This window comes from Somniosus microcephalus, chromosome 8, assembly GCF_052327205.1.
Source record: "Somniosus microcephalus isolate GS21.2 chromosome 8, FLI_Smic_1.0, whole genome shotgun sequence".
Classification (NCBI taxonomy): domain Eukaryota; kingdom Metazoa; phylum Chordata; class Chondrichthyes; order Squaliformes; family Somniosidae; genus Somniosus; species Somniosus microcephalus.
The window spans coordinates 27873566-27888954 of NC_140994.1; the positions used below are offsets into that span (position 1 = coordinate 27873566).

The window sequence follows — 15389 nt, forward strand, 5'->3', positions numbered from 1 at the left end:
CAACTACTCACTTTCTTAGCATAGCTTTCAATCCATCTCTCCATTCATGCATTCAAATGTCGATTGAACCTGTTTGTTTATACCTGCTGCAGTGACCGTCGTTGTTCATTCCACATCTCTGTAACTCTCTTGATGTAGTGCCTGATTTTCCTCCTTCGTTCTAACTTCCTAATTTTTAACCTTGCGTCCCCTGATATTTGAACCCTTTGCCATAGGCATTCGTTTGCCTGGTTGACTTTTGAAAATTACATTTGTAATCTTGAGAACTTAAGTTGGATCAACTCAAAGTCTCCTTTTACAATTAAAGCAAGTCCAACTTCCGTAGCCTTTCCACAGAAGTTAAGGTTTTTGATACTCCATCATTGTGGTTGTTCACCTTTTGTCGCGAGATGTTGTGATCATTTTTCCACAAAAATGATTTGGAAAAAAATCATTATTTTTAATGCTAGTTATTTAAAGGCAATGTGCATTCTCATGAGTTAAAACAGCACCAAGGCAAAGGGTGGTCAATAGGCTAAATAGAAGTTGTTTTCCTCTGACATGAAATAAACAATTCATTGGCTTCTCTGGATAATCATAAAATAGCTTGCACCCATGTGTTCAAAAGCCCTTTCATCTCCATCTGAAGAGGGATATGAAGATAGGGGCTGGGACACCGCCTGAGGGAAAGGTACTTTTTCAAACAGGGTAGCTGTGAGCGAAGCCAGATTTTGTTAAAGGGAAAGTTGTGGGTACTATTCTGAGGCAGGCCCAAAGTCTAAAATGCCGGAGTAACAGTTGGAAGACCTCGGCCCAGAAATTTGGGTCTGAGGCTTCCCGCGGGTGCAAGCCTCCGACCTGCACTTACCTAGCGCGCCGGCCGTTGAGCTGTGGGCCCGCGTGGGATTCCGATCCTGGGCCTCCTCCAACTGCCGGCGCGCAGTGCTTGCGTATCTCAGGGGCGCAGTTAGTTCGATGCGTCCCCTGGGATCATGTGGGCCACGGGGAGCCAATGGTAGCAGGGAATGCTTCATTCATAAAATTGACAGGAAGAGCTGTCCGAACTATAAATACTATAAGCCCCAAAAATCACTAAAACTTCAAATAATTTTTTTTTTTAATCACATTTTTAAAATAACTACAAATTACATAAAATAACAATTTTAAACAGTAATTTAAATTTTTGAAAAATTTAATTACATTTTCTAACGGGGCTAAAAATAAACTTACCTTTCTTTAAAGTATTTAAAAATAATAAACCTGTGGAAATTTTTTTTAATTTTAATTAATTCACCACTTACCTTGTTAAAAGCAGGCCTTGCGCCTGCTTTTTACATGTGTCCCTCCCGAAGAAACCTGCAAAAAAAAAAGGTAAGTTCCATGCGCACGGGCTGCCTCTCCGGAGCACGCGTTCGACTTCTGAACCCCTTCCTTTAAGGGAACAGAAGTTCCGGTTTCCCGCACATGCGCAGTGCATGCACGAAACCGGCACTTCCGTTGGGCCTACGGGTGAGTACCCCGTGCGTACTCACCCGTGGAGACCCGAATTTCTGGGCCCTCGTGTTTAAGCCAAGTAAGGTTACTGGACCTGATAGCATCCCTGGACGGGTACTCAAGGAATGTGCTGATCAGCTGGCTGATGTCTTCACCGCCATCTTCAATCTGTCATTGGCCCAGGCAGTAGTCCCTACATGCTTCCAGACCGCTACCATTATTCCTGTGCCAAAGCAAACGGCTGTGACGTGTCTGAACGACTATCGACCTGTCGCACTCACACCCATCATAATGAAGTGTTTCGAGAGACTGGTCCTGGCTCACATCAAAGCCAGTGTTCCCACCTCTCTTGACCAACACCAGTTTGCCTATCGTGCAAACAGATCAACGGAGGATGCAATCACAACTGCTCTACACTCTGCACTGAATCACTTAGACGGTAAAGAGACCGACATCAGAATGCTGTTCATAGACTACAGCTCAGCATTCAACACTATCGTCCCCAACAAGCTGGCCACCAAACTCCACACTCTTGGCCTGAACGCTTCCCTCTGCAACTGGACCCTGGACTTCCTAACAAACAGACCTCAATCTGTCAAATTAGGTAACCACACCTTCACCCCCCCCCCCCCCCCCCACCCCGACCCTGAACACGGGGGCCCCACAAGGATATGTGCTGAGCCCCCTCCTCTACTCCCTCTTCACCCACGACTGTGTGGCTGTTCATGGTTCCAACACCATCATCAAGTTTGTGGATGATACCACGGTGGTAGGCCAGATCACCAACAACGATGAGTCAGCCTACAGGGAGGAGGTCCAGCATCTCGTGAAGTGGTGCGCCGATAACAACCTGGCCCTTAACATCAAGAAAACCAAAGAAATCATTGTGGACTTCAGGACGTCTAAAGGCGGAAGTCACACCCCCATCCACATCCATGGGGCTGTGGTGGAAAGGGTGGACAGCTTTAAGTTCCTCGGAGTCCACATCACGGAAGACCTCTCCTGGTCCCTCAATACCTCCTCTCTGGCGAAGAAGGCCCAGCAGCACCTATATTTCCTAAGGAGGCTGAAGGGATGTAACCTGTCACCCCTGATCCTCTCTAACTTTTACCGCTGCACAATAGAGAGCATCCTGACGAACTGTATCACAGTATGGTATGGCAGCTGTAGCTACTATGACCGGAAAGCCCTGCAGCGGGTAGTCAAAACTGCCCAACGCATTACCGGCACCCGGCTACCGACCATAGAGCACATATACCAGAAACGCTGTTTACGGAGGTCACGGACCATCATCAAAGACCCTACCCACCCCAGCCACAGTCTGTTCGCCCTCCTGCCATCTGGGAGACGCTACAGATGCATTCGCACCCGAACGACCAGATTTAGGAACAGCTTCTTTCCCAGGGCTGTCATCCTACTGAACTCCACAAAAACTCTAAAGCCTGCACATCTGCCAATGCACTTTATTATGTTTATGTTAATGTATTACAAGCCAAATGAATGTTGACTGTTTGTTTAAATGTCTTAATCTAAATGTACACTCTCGGGAGCCGCAAGCCTACACTTCGTTGTACTGCACTTGTGCACTAACAATGACAATAAAGTTGATTATTATTATGCTATTATGATGTGGGGTAGCATGGCGTGTGCATAATCTTGTATCATTACCTGACGATAAGTTGCACTGATTGAACTGAATAAATCGGATCACAACTCTGTATGTTCATCATGCTGTGAAATAAAGCAAGCCTCACCTCACCCAGTGGTAACTCGGTTTACTTTTGGAGAGATTGAAGAAATACAGATACAGAAGACATGATTATCCAGTCCAGATCCCAAGTGGATGTTTTTGTTACATCCCCAGTACGTATAGGGCCACGTGGATTAGCTCGCAAACGTAAAATGCTCAGAATGCTGAAGGGAGCGACTGACACCACTAAACCCGAGAGTCTAGTCCTCTCTTGTCTCGGTTGAGTCGGCACATGCAGTCTAGCTGTACTCTGCCAACTTGTGATAATGTGACAGTGATCCAGGTAATCTGTTTTTTAGTGATGTTGATTGAGGGACAAATATTGGCCAGGATAACTCCTCTTCGAAATAGTGCCATGGGATCTTTTACGTCCACCTGAGAGAGCTGATGGGGCCTCGGTTTAACATCTCATCCGAAAGATGGCACCTCCAACAATGCAGCACTCCCTCGGTGCTGTACTGGAGTGTCAGTCTAGCTGTTTGTGCTCAAGTCCCTGGAGTGGGACTTGAGCCCACAACCTTCTGACTCAGAGGTGAGAGTGCTACCAAATGAGTCACGGCTGACGCGTATGTCTATGGCAGATCCAAATTTGTAACATCTTCTCAAGGGCAATAATCTGTGTTGTGTAGGCTAAACTGAACCTACCCACTTTATATTTTTGGAGACCAACTCATCGCAGATTGAGACTGAGTTACATTTTTAGGGTTGAACAGAGGGAGCTTTACATAAGAACATAAAAAATAGGAGCAGGAGTAGGCCATTCAGCCCTTCGAGCCTGCTCCGCCATTCAATGAGATCATGGCTGATCTTCTGTCTCAACTCCATTCACCGGCCCTATTGCCATATCCCTTGATGCCCTTACTAGTCAGAAATCTATCGACTTCTGTTTTGAATATACCCAATGACTGAGCCTCCACAGCCCTCTGGGGTAGAGAATTCCAAAGATTCACCACCCTCTCTGAAGAAATTCCTTCTCATCTCAGTCCTGAATGGCCTACCCTTTATCCTGAGGCTGTGGCCCCTGGTTCTAGACACCCCAGCCAAGGGAAACATTCTCCCAGCATCCACCCTATCAAGCCCTGTAATAATTTTGTATGCTTCAATGAGAACCCCTCTCATTCTTCTGAATTCAAGAGAATACAGGCCTAGTTTACTCGATCTCTTCTCATACGACAGTCCTGCCATCCCAGGAATCAATCTTGTGAACCTTTGTTGCACTCCCCCTATGGCAAGTATATCCTTCCTTAGGTAAGGAGACCAAAATTGTACACAGTACTCCAGGTATGGTCTCACCAGGCCCTATATGATTGGAGTAAGACTTCTTTACTCCTGTACTCCAATCCTCTTGTAATGAAGGCCAGCATACCATTTGCCTTCCTAATGGCTTGCTGCACCTGCACATTCACTTTCAGTGACTCATGTACAAGGGCACCCAGGTCCCTTTGAGCATCTGCATTCCCCAATCTTTCACCATTTAGGAAATACCCTGCCTTTCTGTTTTTTCTACCAAAGTGGATAACTTCACACTTATCCACATTATATTCCATCTGCCATATTCTCGCCCACTCACTGAGCCTGTCTAGATCCCCTTTGAAGCCTCTTCACAACTGACACTGGCCACCTAGCTTTGTATCATCAGCAAATTTGGAAATGTTACATTTACTCCCCTCATCCAAATCATTGATATAGATTGTGAATAGCTGGGGCCCAAGCACCCCACTAATCAGAGCCTGCCATCCTGAAAAAGTCCCGTTTATCCCTACTCTTTGTTTTCTGTCTGTTAACCAATTCTCAATCCATGCTAGTATATTACCCCCAATTCCATGTGCCCTAATTTTGTTCACCAACCTCTTATGCAGGACCTTATCGAAGGCCTTCTGAAAATCCAATTACACCACATCTACCGGTTCCCCTTTGTCTACTCCACTAATTACATCCTCGAAGAACTCCATTAGGTTTGTCAAATAGGATTTCCCTTTCATAAATCCATGTTGACTCTGCCCAATCTTAGTATTAGTTTATAAGTGCCCAGTTATTGCATCCTTTATAATAGATTCCAGCATTTTCCCAACTACTGATGTGAGGCTAACAGGTCTGTAGTTCCCCGTTTTCTCTCTTCCCTCCTTTCTTAAATAGCGGGGTTACATTTGCTATCCTGCAATCTGCAGGAACCATGCCAGAATCTATAGAATTTTGGAAGATGACAAACAATGCGTCCACTATCCTAATGGCCACCTCTTTCAAAACCTTAGGATGCAGGTCATCTGGTCCTTGGGATGTGTTGACTTTTAGTCCCATTAATTTTGCTAGTACTGTTTTTTTACTAATAATTTCTTTAATTTCCTCATTCTCGCCACACCCTTATTTTTCTTGTATTTCTGGGAGGTTTTTTGTGTCTTCCTCTGTGAAGACAGAAACACTGCAATTAACCAACCTTGCTGCTGATACTGGGGGGCCTGAATGGAAAGCGATCCATTCCCCAGCATTTGTATCTCTCAACTTGAGCACAAAATTGAAAAAAAGGGCTTTTAATCCTTTAAGAACTACGTAGCATTATCTTAACAAAAAATAGAATTTACATTATTCAGAGAACAATGGGGAAGAATTATTCAGTTTGCTATCTGTAGTGACATGTTCAAAAATAACCTGTTCATAATACAATTCTACCCAAATTAAAGAATTATTTTGTGGTTATGCATATTTCTGCAGTTATATTTTGTAGTAATCAGCATTTTAAATAAAATCATTTATGGCTATTGTCTTGGTTGTCTGATTAAAAATAAGCACTTTGAACGTAGGATGCTAAGCTTGGATAATGCCGTCAGTTAGGGTTGCGAAGGGGTGGAAAGTTTCCGGTAACTTTCCGGAAATTTTCCACGGGAAGTTTAGCTTGGGAATTTGGGGAATTTTGCCCAAAAAAGCACATGCTGGCATAATATTGTTTTTTTTTTGTATTTTCATTTTTTTTCACAGATCCTCTCTTAATAATTATGATTCCATCTCTGTTAGTAATTTTAAGGAATTTCTCAATCAGTATATGTTTATCTTCTTACTTGGCTTGTTTTAATAATTACAAGTTTTGTGTGTGACTGTGAACAAGTGTGTCCTGATTGGTTGGATGAGCGATTAGCTCCCTCTATTGGTGATGTAGCGTCGTGCGTGCACAGGTCACGCTTCCATCACATGGAGCATCAGGAAAAATTTACTCACCCTGTTGCAATCGTGCTGATCGACCGCAGTTCGACACAGAGACGACTGCCCTTTATTTCTCTGCATAGAACAATGCCACATTTACTGTCGGATGTGTGGAAGCATTTTACCCCAGGCATTAAAGATGGAAAAACTGTGTACATGTGCAAACACTGTACAAAGCCATATGTAAAGAATGCCACAAAGATGCAGCAGCATTTATCCAAATGCAACAACTTCACTCAAAGCTCACAGCAGTCAGCCCAGAGTTCCTCTGCTTCCATTCAAGAAGATGATGGTTCACATTCAGCATCAGGCTCCTTATCAGCAACTCATGGCCCACTTGGAAGGTTCTTTGACACAATGGATAACCATAGCCAGAAGAATGCAGATGAGTGCCTTGCTCGAGCTGTATATGCGACAGGCTCACCCCTCATGCTCACAGCCAGTGTGTACTGGAAGAGATTTTGCAATGTTATTCGCCCTGCATATTGTCCTCCCACCAGACATGCTTTGTCTACTTATTTGCTGGAGGCTGAGTATAACAAAGTCCAAGGAAAGCTCAAAGAAACGATAGAGATGGCAAACTGTGTTGCAGTTATCTCAGATGGGTGGTCAAATGTACGAGGGGAGGGCATCATAAACTACATCGTCTCCACTCCTCTCCCAGTGTTCTTCAAGAGCACAGACACGAAGGACAACAGGCACATACATTGCTGATGCACTGAAAGTGGTCATCAATGATCTTGGATCACAAAAGGTCTTTGCAGTAGTTACTGACAATGCTGCGAATATGAAGGCTGCTTGGGCTCAAGTGGAGGAGGCCTATTATGTCTATTGGGTGCGCAGCTCATGGGCTCAACCTGCTCCTCAAGGACATCATGGGTTTGAGAACCATGGAAACACTGTACAAGAGAGCCAAGGAAGTTGTTAAGTATGTCGGGGGAAAACAGGTAGATGCAGCAACCTACAACTCCAAGCAAACGACAAAGAACAAGAACACCACACTGAAGCTGCCCAGCAACACTAGCTAGGGTGGCGTTGTCATAATCTACAACAGCCTTCTGGAGGGTAAGGAGTCGCTGCAAGAAATAGCAATATCCCAGTCTGGGGATATGGAAACCACCATCCAGAAAATACTGCTGGATGATGTGTTTTGGGAGACAGTAGTTAGTAGCCTTAAACTACTCTCACCAGTAGCATCTGCAATTGCTCAGATTGAAGGAGATGACGCTGTCTTGTCAGATGTTCTCGGGCTTTTTGCTGATTTAAAAGAACAAATCAGCATTGCCCTACCCACATCCCTGCTGCTCAAAGCAGAGGAGAAGGCAATTGTTCAATTCATACAGACGCGTCAAGAATTTTGTGTCAAGGCGATTCACGCTGCAGCATACATGCTGGACCCAAAGCATGTTGGGAGACCAATACTTTCTGGAGAACAGATCAGCAGCGCTTACCGTGTGATTTCTACCCTCTCACGCCACCTCAATCTGGACATGGGCAAAGTTCTGGGAAGTCTGGCAAAGTTCTCTACCAAGCAAGGTCTTTGGAATGGGGATGGGATATGGGAATGATGCAAGCATATCAGTGCACATACCTGGTGGAAGGGACTTTGTGCATCTGAGGCCCAGTCACCCATTGCATCAGTGATACTCCAAATCCCACCTTCATCAGCGGCCTCTGAACGAAACTGGTCACTTTTTGGGAATACGCACACAAAGGTGCGCAACAGGCTGACTAACGAGAGTGGAGAAACTGGTGGCTATCCGGGCGAACCTACAACTTACTGAGCCAGATACAGAAGTGTCCACCACACAGCTAGACAGTGACACAGAGGAGGAAATGGACACGTCAGAGAATCAGGAGGAGCAATGATGAGTAGAAGACTCGACTGGAAGGAACAAAATAAGGACAAATTACAGGCTAAATAAGCTGACGCTCTTTTTATTTTATTTTAGATGGGTCGTTTTTGTGGGGGTTCAATAAAGTTCAAAATTATAACCTAAATAAAGTTTTGAAAGTCTGTTTTTATTTGCATGGAACAGTATGTCTATTTTGATGACAAAGATAATATAAGGGTCAGAGACAAAAACCATCAGTGTGCAAAAAAACTCAATTCCCGAAAATTCCCATGGAAAGCTTCCTCTTTTTAAAAATTCCCAGAATTTTGCAACCCTACCGTCAGTTGTGTAATATCGGTCCTGATGTGCAGAGGGATCCCTTGTATTAGTTCAAGAGAACATCTCTCATCTCTCTCAGTTGCGTCACATCACGTCACAAGCACTCTCCAAAAGAATACCAATAACTTGAAGCTAATTATTCATTTCCGTTTGACTATGTTGGTTGATTTCAAATCCCCAGTAATCTAATCATTAAAGCTTTCTCTTCAGTGGAAGATTATTGCTCGTGGTGCCCCTAGCTATCTTGGCAATTTGCCAATAACTTTTTCGTGACCTTTTGATTAAGTTGGTGATCAAAATTGGGGGTTGTCAAAAACAGGGAAATATTGATACTTAAGTACTGGGGCAAAGTGTCCTCATTTGGTTCTGCAGAATGTTTCTCAAGAAACTTGCAGTAATTAGGAGGCCATTATTAATTATACAATATAGTTATTGTTAAACTCTGGTTCAAATGTTATAACTTTTTTTTAAAAAAATTGAGAGTTTTATTCAATTTCAGAATTGTTTTTAAGTTTGCAATGCTGGGTATCCCATGGCGTTGACATGCAGTGGCATTAAATTGTCACTTTACATTTATCCAGCTTAAAATGTCTCTGATTCTTGGTTTAGATCTGTTTAAATGCAGTCAGTTGACATGAGTCATGTAGTTTAGAATCATCAGCAAACCTTATAAAAGGAGATCTTTTATGGTGTTGCTCTTAAGTAGTCTGTGGTGTGTAGAATGGCCAAACTTGGCCGAGCCCTTTAAAGCAGTGACACAGCAATTCTTCGATGGGAAGTGGTCTAAATAGGTACATTCGAAGGAGGATACTTCCTAGCGCTGAAGAAATTTGCTCTCGGTTAGCTCCTTCTGAATTCTTGGTTTTAAAAAATATACCCTCATCCGTATTGATTCTGAAAATTACTGTGTACCACTCACCTTTGTTGGACAATTCAGTTGGGGAACACTTATAATTTTACTTTCATCTGGGTTTCGATCCTGGTTCTGGTGAAACTGTGGTCAGAATCATTTGAATGCATAGTTTCTAGTGACCCTATATTTCTCGAACTCTACCAGTTTCAGTTCACCATAGTTAGTGAACATATAATGCTGTATCTTTTTTGACACTTGTGTGATTAGTCATACCTGCTATTTTAGCCAACTGTTATACCTTGTTTTGACTTATCTTCGGAAATCGTGCTACCAAATCTTTCTCTGCCACCTTACATTTCTTGCTTGAAGGGACATGATCATAGAATAGAATCATAGAAGGTTACAGCACAGAAGGAAGCCATTTTGGCCCATCGTGTCCGCGCCGGAACTTTATTAATCTTCATAGAATGCTCTCTATGTAGCTAAAACAGAAGTACTAATCATTCCAGGCAGTTGTTCATACAGGAAGAAGGTTTTGAGTAAACTCCTCACTAAACGGACTATGGAATTGATTGAGTAATAGAACAGGTTCCCAGCTCACCAGGAATTACTTTTTATTCATTGGATGGGGAATAAATGCAGCCCTAATTGCCCTCGAGCATATGGTGAATACATTTCAGAGGGCAGTTAAGATTCAACAACGTCTGGAGTCACATATAGGCCAGACCGGGTAAGGACGGCAGCTTTCCTTCTGATACTAGCATTTTTTATTCCAGATTTTTTTTTTTAATTCCACAGCTGTCATGTCTCTGGATCATTAGTCCAGGATTACCAGTCCAGTAACATAACCACTATGCAACCGTACCCCATACTCTAGCTGGACTATGGTTATTTCATAGGCCAGTATGCAAAGGGTTTTTCTCAAATGCTATCTGCAGAGCAGCCATTTGAATAAATTGTATGCTTTCACTAAGCATTTTCGTCTTGATCTGATGGGGGTTCAGGAGGCTGATGCTGCTACGCCCCAAGCTGGCTTCAACAATTAGGTCATCAGAGCTCCAGATCCAGTTTCTGCACTATTCTGGTATAAACTCTTATTTGTAGGTGAAGGTTCAATGAATGACAAAGAATATTAGGTTACATACCATAGATAAGGTCTTCCTCATTCTTTAAATGTAACTCAACATTCACTTGAAATTCCGTGCCCATCTTTCCCGGAACTCCATGTTCAAATCGCTCCAGTCAGCTTTCCGCCCTGCCGCAGTACCGAAACGGCATAAAACTCACAAATTACATCCTATGTGACTGTAACAAATGTAAACTATCCCTCCTCATCCTTCTCGACCTGTCTGCAGCCTTTGACATGGTTGACTACACTATCCTCTTCCAACACCTCACCTCCGTCGTCCAGCTGGGTGGGACTGCATTTGTCTAGTTCCATTCTGATCTATCCTGTTTTAGCCAGAGAATCACCTGCAATGGCTTCCCTTCCCACTCCAGCACCATTACCTCTTGAGTCCCAAAACGATCTATCCTTGAACCCCCCCCCATTTCTCATTTACATGCTGCCCCTCGGCGACATCATCTGAAAACACATCACATGTACGCTGACTACACCCAGCTCTACCTCACCACCACCTCGCTCGACCCCTCCACTGTCTCTAAATTGTCAGACTGCTTGTCTGACAACAAGCACTGGATGAGCAGAAATTTCTTCCAACTAAATATTGGGAAGACCGAAGCCATTGTCTTCCGTCTCCGCCACAAAATCCATTCCCAAGCCACCAACTCCATCCCGCTCCCTGGCAACTGTCTGACTGTTCCGTAACCTTGGGGTCATATTTGACCCCAAGGTGGGTTTCCGACCACACATCCGTGCCATCACTAAGACCGCCTATTTCCACCTCCTTTCTATTGCCTGTCTCCGCCCTTGCCTCAGCTCATCTGTTGCTGAAACCCTCATCCATGCCTTTGTTACCTCTAGACTTGACTATTCCAACGCGCTCCTGGCCGGCCCCCCATCTTCCACCCTCCACAAACTTACCCATATCCTAACTCGCACCAAGTTCCATTCACCCATCACCCCTGTGCTCGCTGACCTACATTGGCTCTCGTTTAAGGAACGCCTCGATTTTAAAATTCTCATCCTTGTGTTCAAATCCCTCTATGGCCTCAGCCCTCCCTATCTCTGTAACCTCCTCCAGCCCTACAACCCTCGGATATCTACGCTCCTCCAATTCTGGCCTCTTGCACATCCCCGGTTTTAATTGCGCCGCTATTGGCGGCCTTGCCTTCAGCTACCTAGGCCCTAAGCTCTGGAATTCCCTCCCTAAACCTCTCCACCTCTCTACCTCTCTTTCCTCCTTTTAAGACGCTCCTTAAAACCTACTTCTTTGATCAAGCTTTTGGTCATCTGCCCTTATGTGGCTCAGTGTCAAATTTTGTTTGATAATGCACCTGTGGAGTGCCTTGGGATGTTTTACTACGTTAAAGGCGCTATAATAATGCAAGTTTTTGTTGTTGTTGAAAGGTTCTTGCCAGCCTGCCCCTGGATTCTCTTTCTGACCTGCTGCTGCTTGGTCTTTTTATTATTTTCTGTGCATGTGCGTATTCTTTTGCCATCCACACTCTTCCTGCTGTACTGCCTCCTCTGGGCAAAATACCATGGGTGTTGTCCAGAATGTGCCTTGTACACAATATAGTGGGAAAGACATCCTGCGAAAAAGAACCGTGGCACAAAGCTCTTGAAGGAGTGGTGGTGCAACTTGTTAATCTCCTGCCATATTCTATTTGAAGGTGGATGTTAAACTATGTTCAAGGAATGGGGAGAAGCCTACCTGAAGGAAGAGTAATCTAACAATTTACAGTTTAGTGATTTTAAAGTCCTGTAAAAAAGGGTACTTTACGCTTTGTAATTAAGGTGCTTTTGATTAGATCTGCAACAAAAAAGGATTTTACAGCGAAATAGTTGCAGGCCCTGTGGGTTTTTCTATGTACTCGGCTGCTTATGAAGCATTAATGGCTTCTTTCGTTCTCAGGATACCCGTTGTGCTCCGTACGGTTATACATCCGTTAGTGGCACTGGAAATGTATGATTATAATGTGTTTGCCTACATTAATTACCAGAGTATAAAATTAAACCGCCATGATCTTTTAGAGTCAATTATTTAGTATACATAATCTTCCGCCTCCCTTCCCTCCGCCAAGGTTTTCCCAAATATACAAGGGTTAACATTTTTAATAACCGGACCTGTCCTATTGTGCAAAACCTTTTGTTAAACCAAAATCGTTTTGAGAAAAGTGCCTAAACTTTTTAGGGTAACATTTCATACATGGACTGTATAACTCAAACTGTAACAGGAGGTGTGTAGTGGAAAACATGTTACTCACTAAATGTCAACAGCATTGCTGCTCTTTTCTCTCTTCCCTCCCCCCACATATGCACTCACTCACTGACTCTCACTGTTCCTACTACAGTATATGATAAAGATTCGAATCAATTCTGTGCCCTACTTTCTGCAAAATGTCGCCAACACCCTGAGCATTGTTTAGCTCCATTTTCCGTTCTATTGTCCTTATTGTATAAATTAGAAACTTGGCGTTGCTCTTTGCTGCTTGTTGAACCGATGATGATTAAACCCAGGCAACTTTTAGCCGCGAACTTTTGACCAAAGGAGATAATTAAATATTAGCTGCATTTTTGGCACAGTTCCGAATTGTTATGTAAATGGTGTTTTGATCATCTCTTTTCACACCACTGGATGGTGATACACTGTCTAACTGTGGAGTTGCTTTGATAATTCTTTAACTCATCTGTAAGCATGTATTATTAAAGCAGTTTGCAGTAGCAGTGACACACTTGGGATATGGCAAAAATTACGTTCTGTTCATTCAGTGACTGACGGGCAGTTTCTTAACCCTTTTGAAGCATTTAAGTTGATATTTAGACTGAAGTGGCCCATAAATATGATCCTCTATTCCAGCTAACTTAAGGGTCTCTTCAATATTAAAATGTATGTGCAATTTGTGAGTGTCAACATGCCTTACACTCTTATGATCTTCCTCATTTGAACTGACTTAATTATATCTTAACCTATTTATAAAATTATCCTGTCAATTATATGAATAAAATATAACCATGAAATGAGCTCTTTATTCCATTCACGAGAAAGCCTTTTGTAACTGGCAACTTCATGACTTGAAATTGTTGGGACTTCCTCGCCTAAAGTGCATTTGATATGGCTGCTCCTTGTTTTGTACCTCATTTCCTCAAAGTAATAAACTTGCATTGTGCAAAAGGAGCTCTCTAAATACTCTCCAGTCCGCATGCATTCTCAAAGCAACTTAATGAGCAAAGTTGCTCCACGTACTAATTGTTGCTGTGTTTGCAAGTTATTTTGGGCAATCTAGTTTTGTGAGTATAATTTATTTTTCTTCTTTTTAATTAGGTAGAGCTAATTAAGGGAAATTCGCAAACCGTAGGACTGACTTTCCGCCAAATCCAGGGCAATGATGGAGATGCGGTGCACGTTAGTGTCGAAACTGTGACCCCGAACTCACCGGCTGCAGCTGCTGACCTCCAAAAGGGAGATCGTCTCATTGCGATTGGAGGTGAGAACAGATCAAAACCAGCAAATTAATTCCCATACATGATATTTTGTAAAACCAGTAAATTTAGTGTCAAATTCAGCCTGCGAAGTTTGTATATCAATCTGGATAGTACAGTGGGCCTTAAATTTTGCCCTGTAACTTCCCAAATATTGTGTTGCTCTAAACTTCATGATACACTGTTTATTAATTCAGCCACGTACAGGTAATTTGGATTGAAGTTTACACAGTTATTTGTTTTCCTTTTTTTAAAAATTTACCATCCTAAATACAGAGCAGCTCAAGAGTGAGAAGTGTAGGAGCCTATGAGGTAAATTAGGCATAAAAACAGAAAATGCTGAAAATACTCAGCAGGTCAGGCAGGATCTATGGAGAGAGAAAGAGTTAACGTTTTGGATAAATTAGGCAGTAGTGTTGGGTAAAAGCATATAGGGAGGAGAAGACCACCGAGGGGAGGTAAATTTTTGCGGTCCTGAGTGAGAATAAGTTGGAGGAGAAGCCAATGCAACATGTCTTGTTTTCAGCACAATTACAACACAACGGAGGAAGAGCATGTGGGATATTGTCTATTTGCAACTTACGAGAGAGGAAAGTTGAGAGGAGCACTGGCTGTCGTGGTATTAAAAATAGAGGACAGAAAGAGGAACCATGATGCTTTTGTATTGTACATATCTTTCCAAACTGGGGTCCATGCACCATAGGTCCACAAGGGGATCCATGAGATCATCAGAATTTCTGTACATCTGCAATTGGTGATACCTTATGCCACAGGGACAGTGCCATGAGCATTTTGTGTGTGTGTGGTTTTTTCCTGCAAGTTTTGACTTCCCAGCACAATGTTTCTGTTGCTGTATATACTAATAAAATAAATCTGCATTGTTAGCATTGATTTTCTTTGGGTAGTTGATGCTGGTCTTTTGGGAGTTACCAGAGGAAGGCCCTAAGTCTGTGCCAATATTTTCCAGAGGATTTGCCCCATTAAAAAAAAACTTGAATCGCTCTGGTTGAGTCTGCAGTAGGTTGCTGTATAGCCTAAAAGCATCTCCCTTTGATCTTGACTGCTTATTTGGTAGGTATCCATATCAAAGAGCTCATTAAAAATAGTGGGGGCGAAATTCATTATAGCCCCGTTTGGGGCGCTAGCTTTTAAAAGTTGAGAAAATTAGCGCCAGGCGCTAATGTTTCTAAACTTTTTTGTAAAATTCGCCCGAGGGCAGGAACCTGCGAACAAAGCTGGAACAAGAAAGGTAGGGTGCTTTTTTTTTTTTTTACTTATCTCAGCCACCTCGCCTTTAATCATGGCCCCCGAAGTGGCCGGCCACCCGATGCATACCTC

At 43.1% G+C, this 15389-nt stretch overlaps 1 protein-coding gene across 1 annotated transcript in view; it reads left to right on the forward strand.

Moving 5' to 3' along the window:
- The window catches only part of pdzd8 (PDZ domain containing 8), a 223980-nt gene that overhangs the window by 196159 nt on the left and 12432 nt on the right, over positions 1 to 15389 (forward strand). The window contains exon 4 of the mRNA XM_085994405.1: positions 13894 to 14056. Within this exon, the coding sequence (XP_085850531.1) occupies positions 13894 to 14056 (163 nt within the window). The remainder of the gene's footprint in view (positions 1 to 13893; positions 14057 to 15389) is intronic.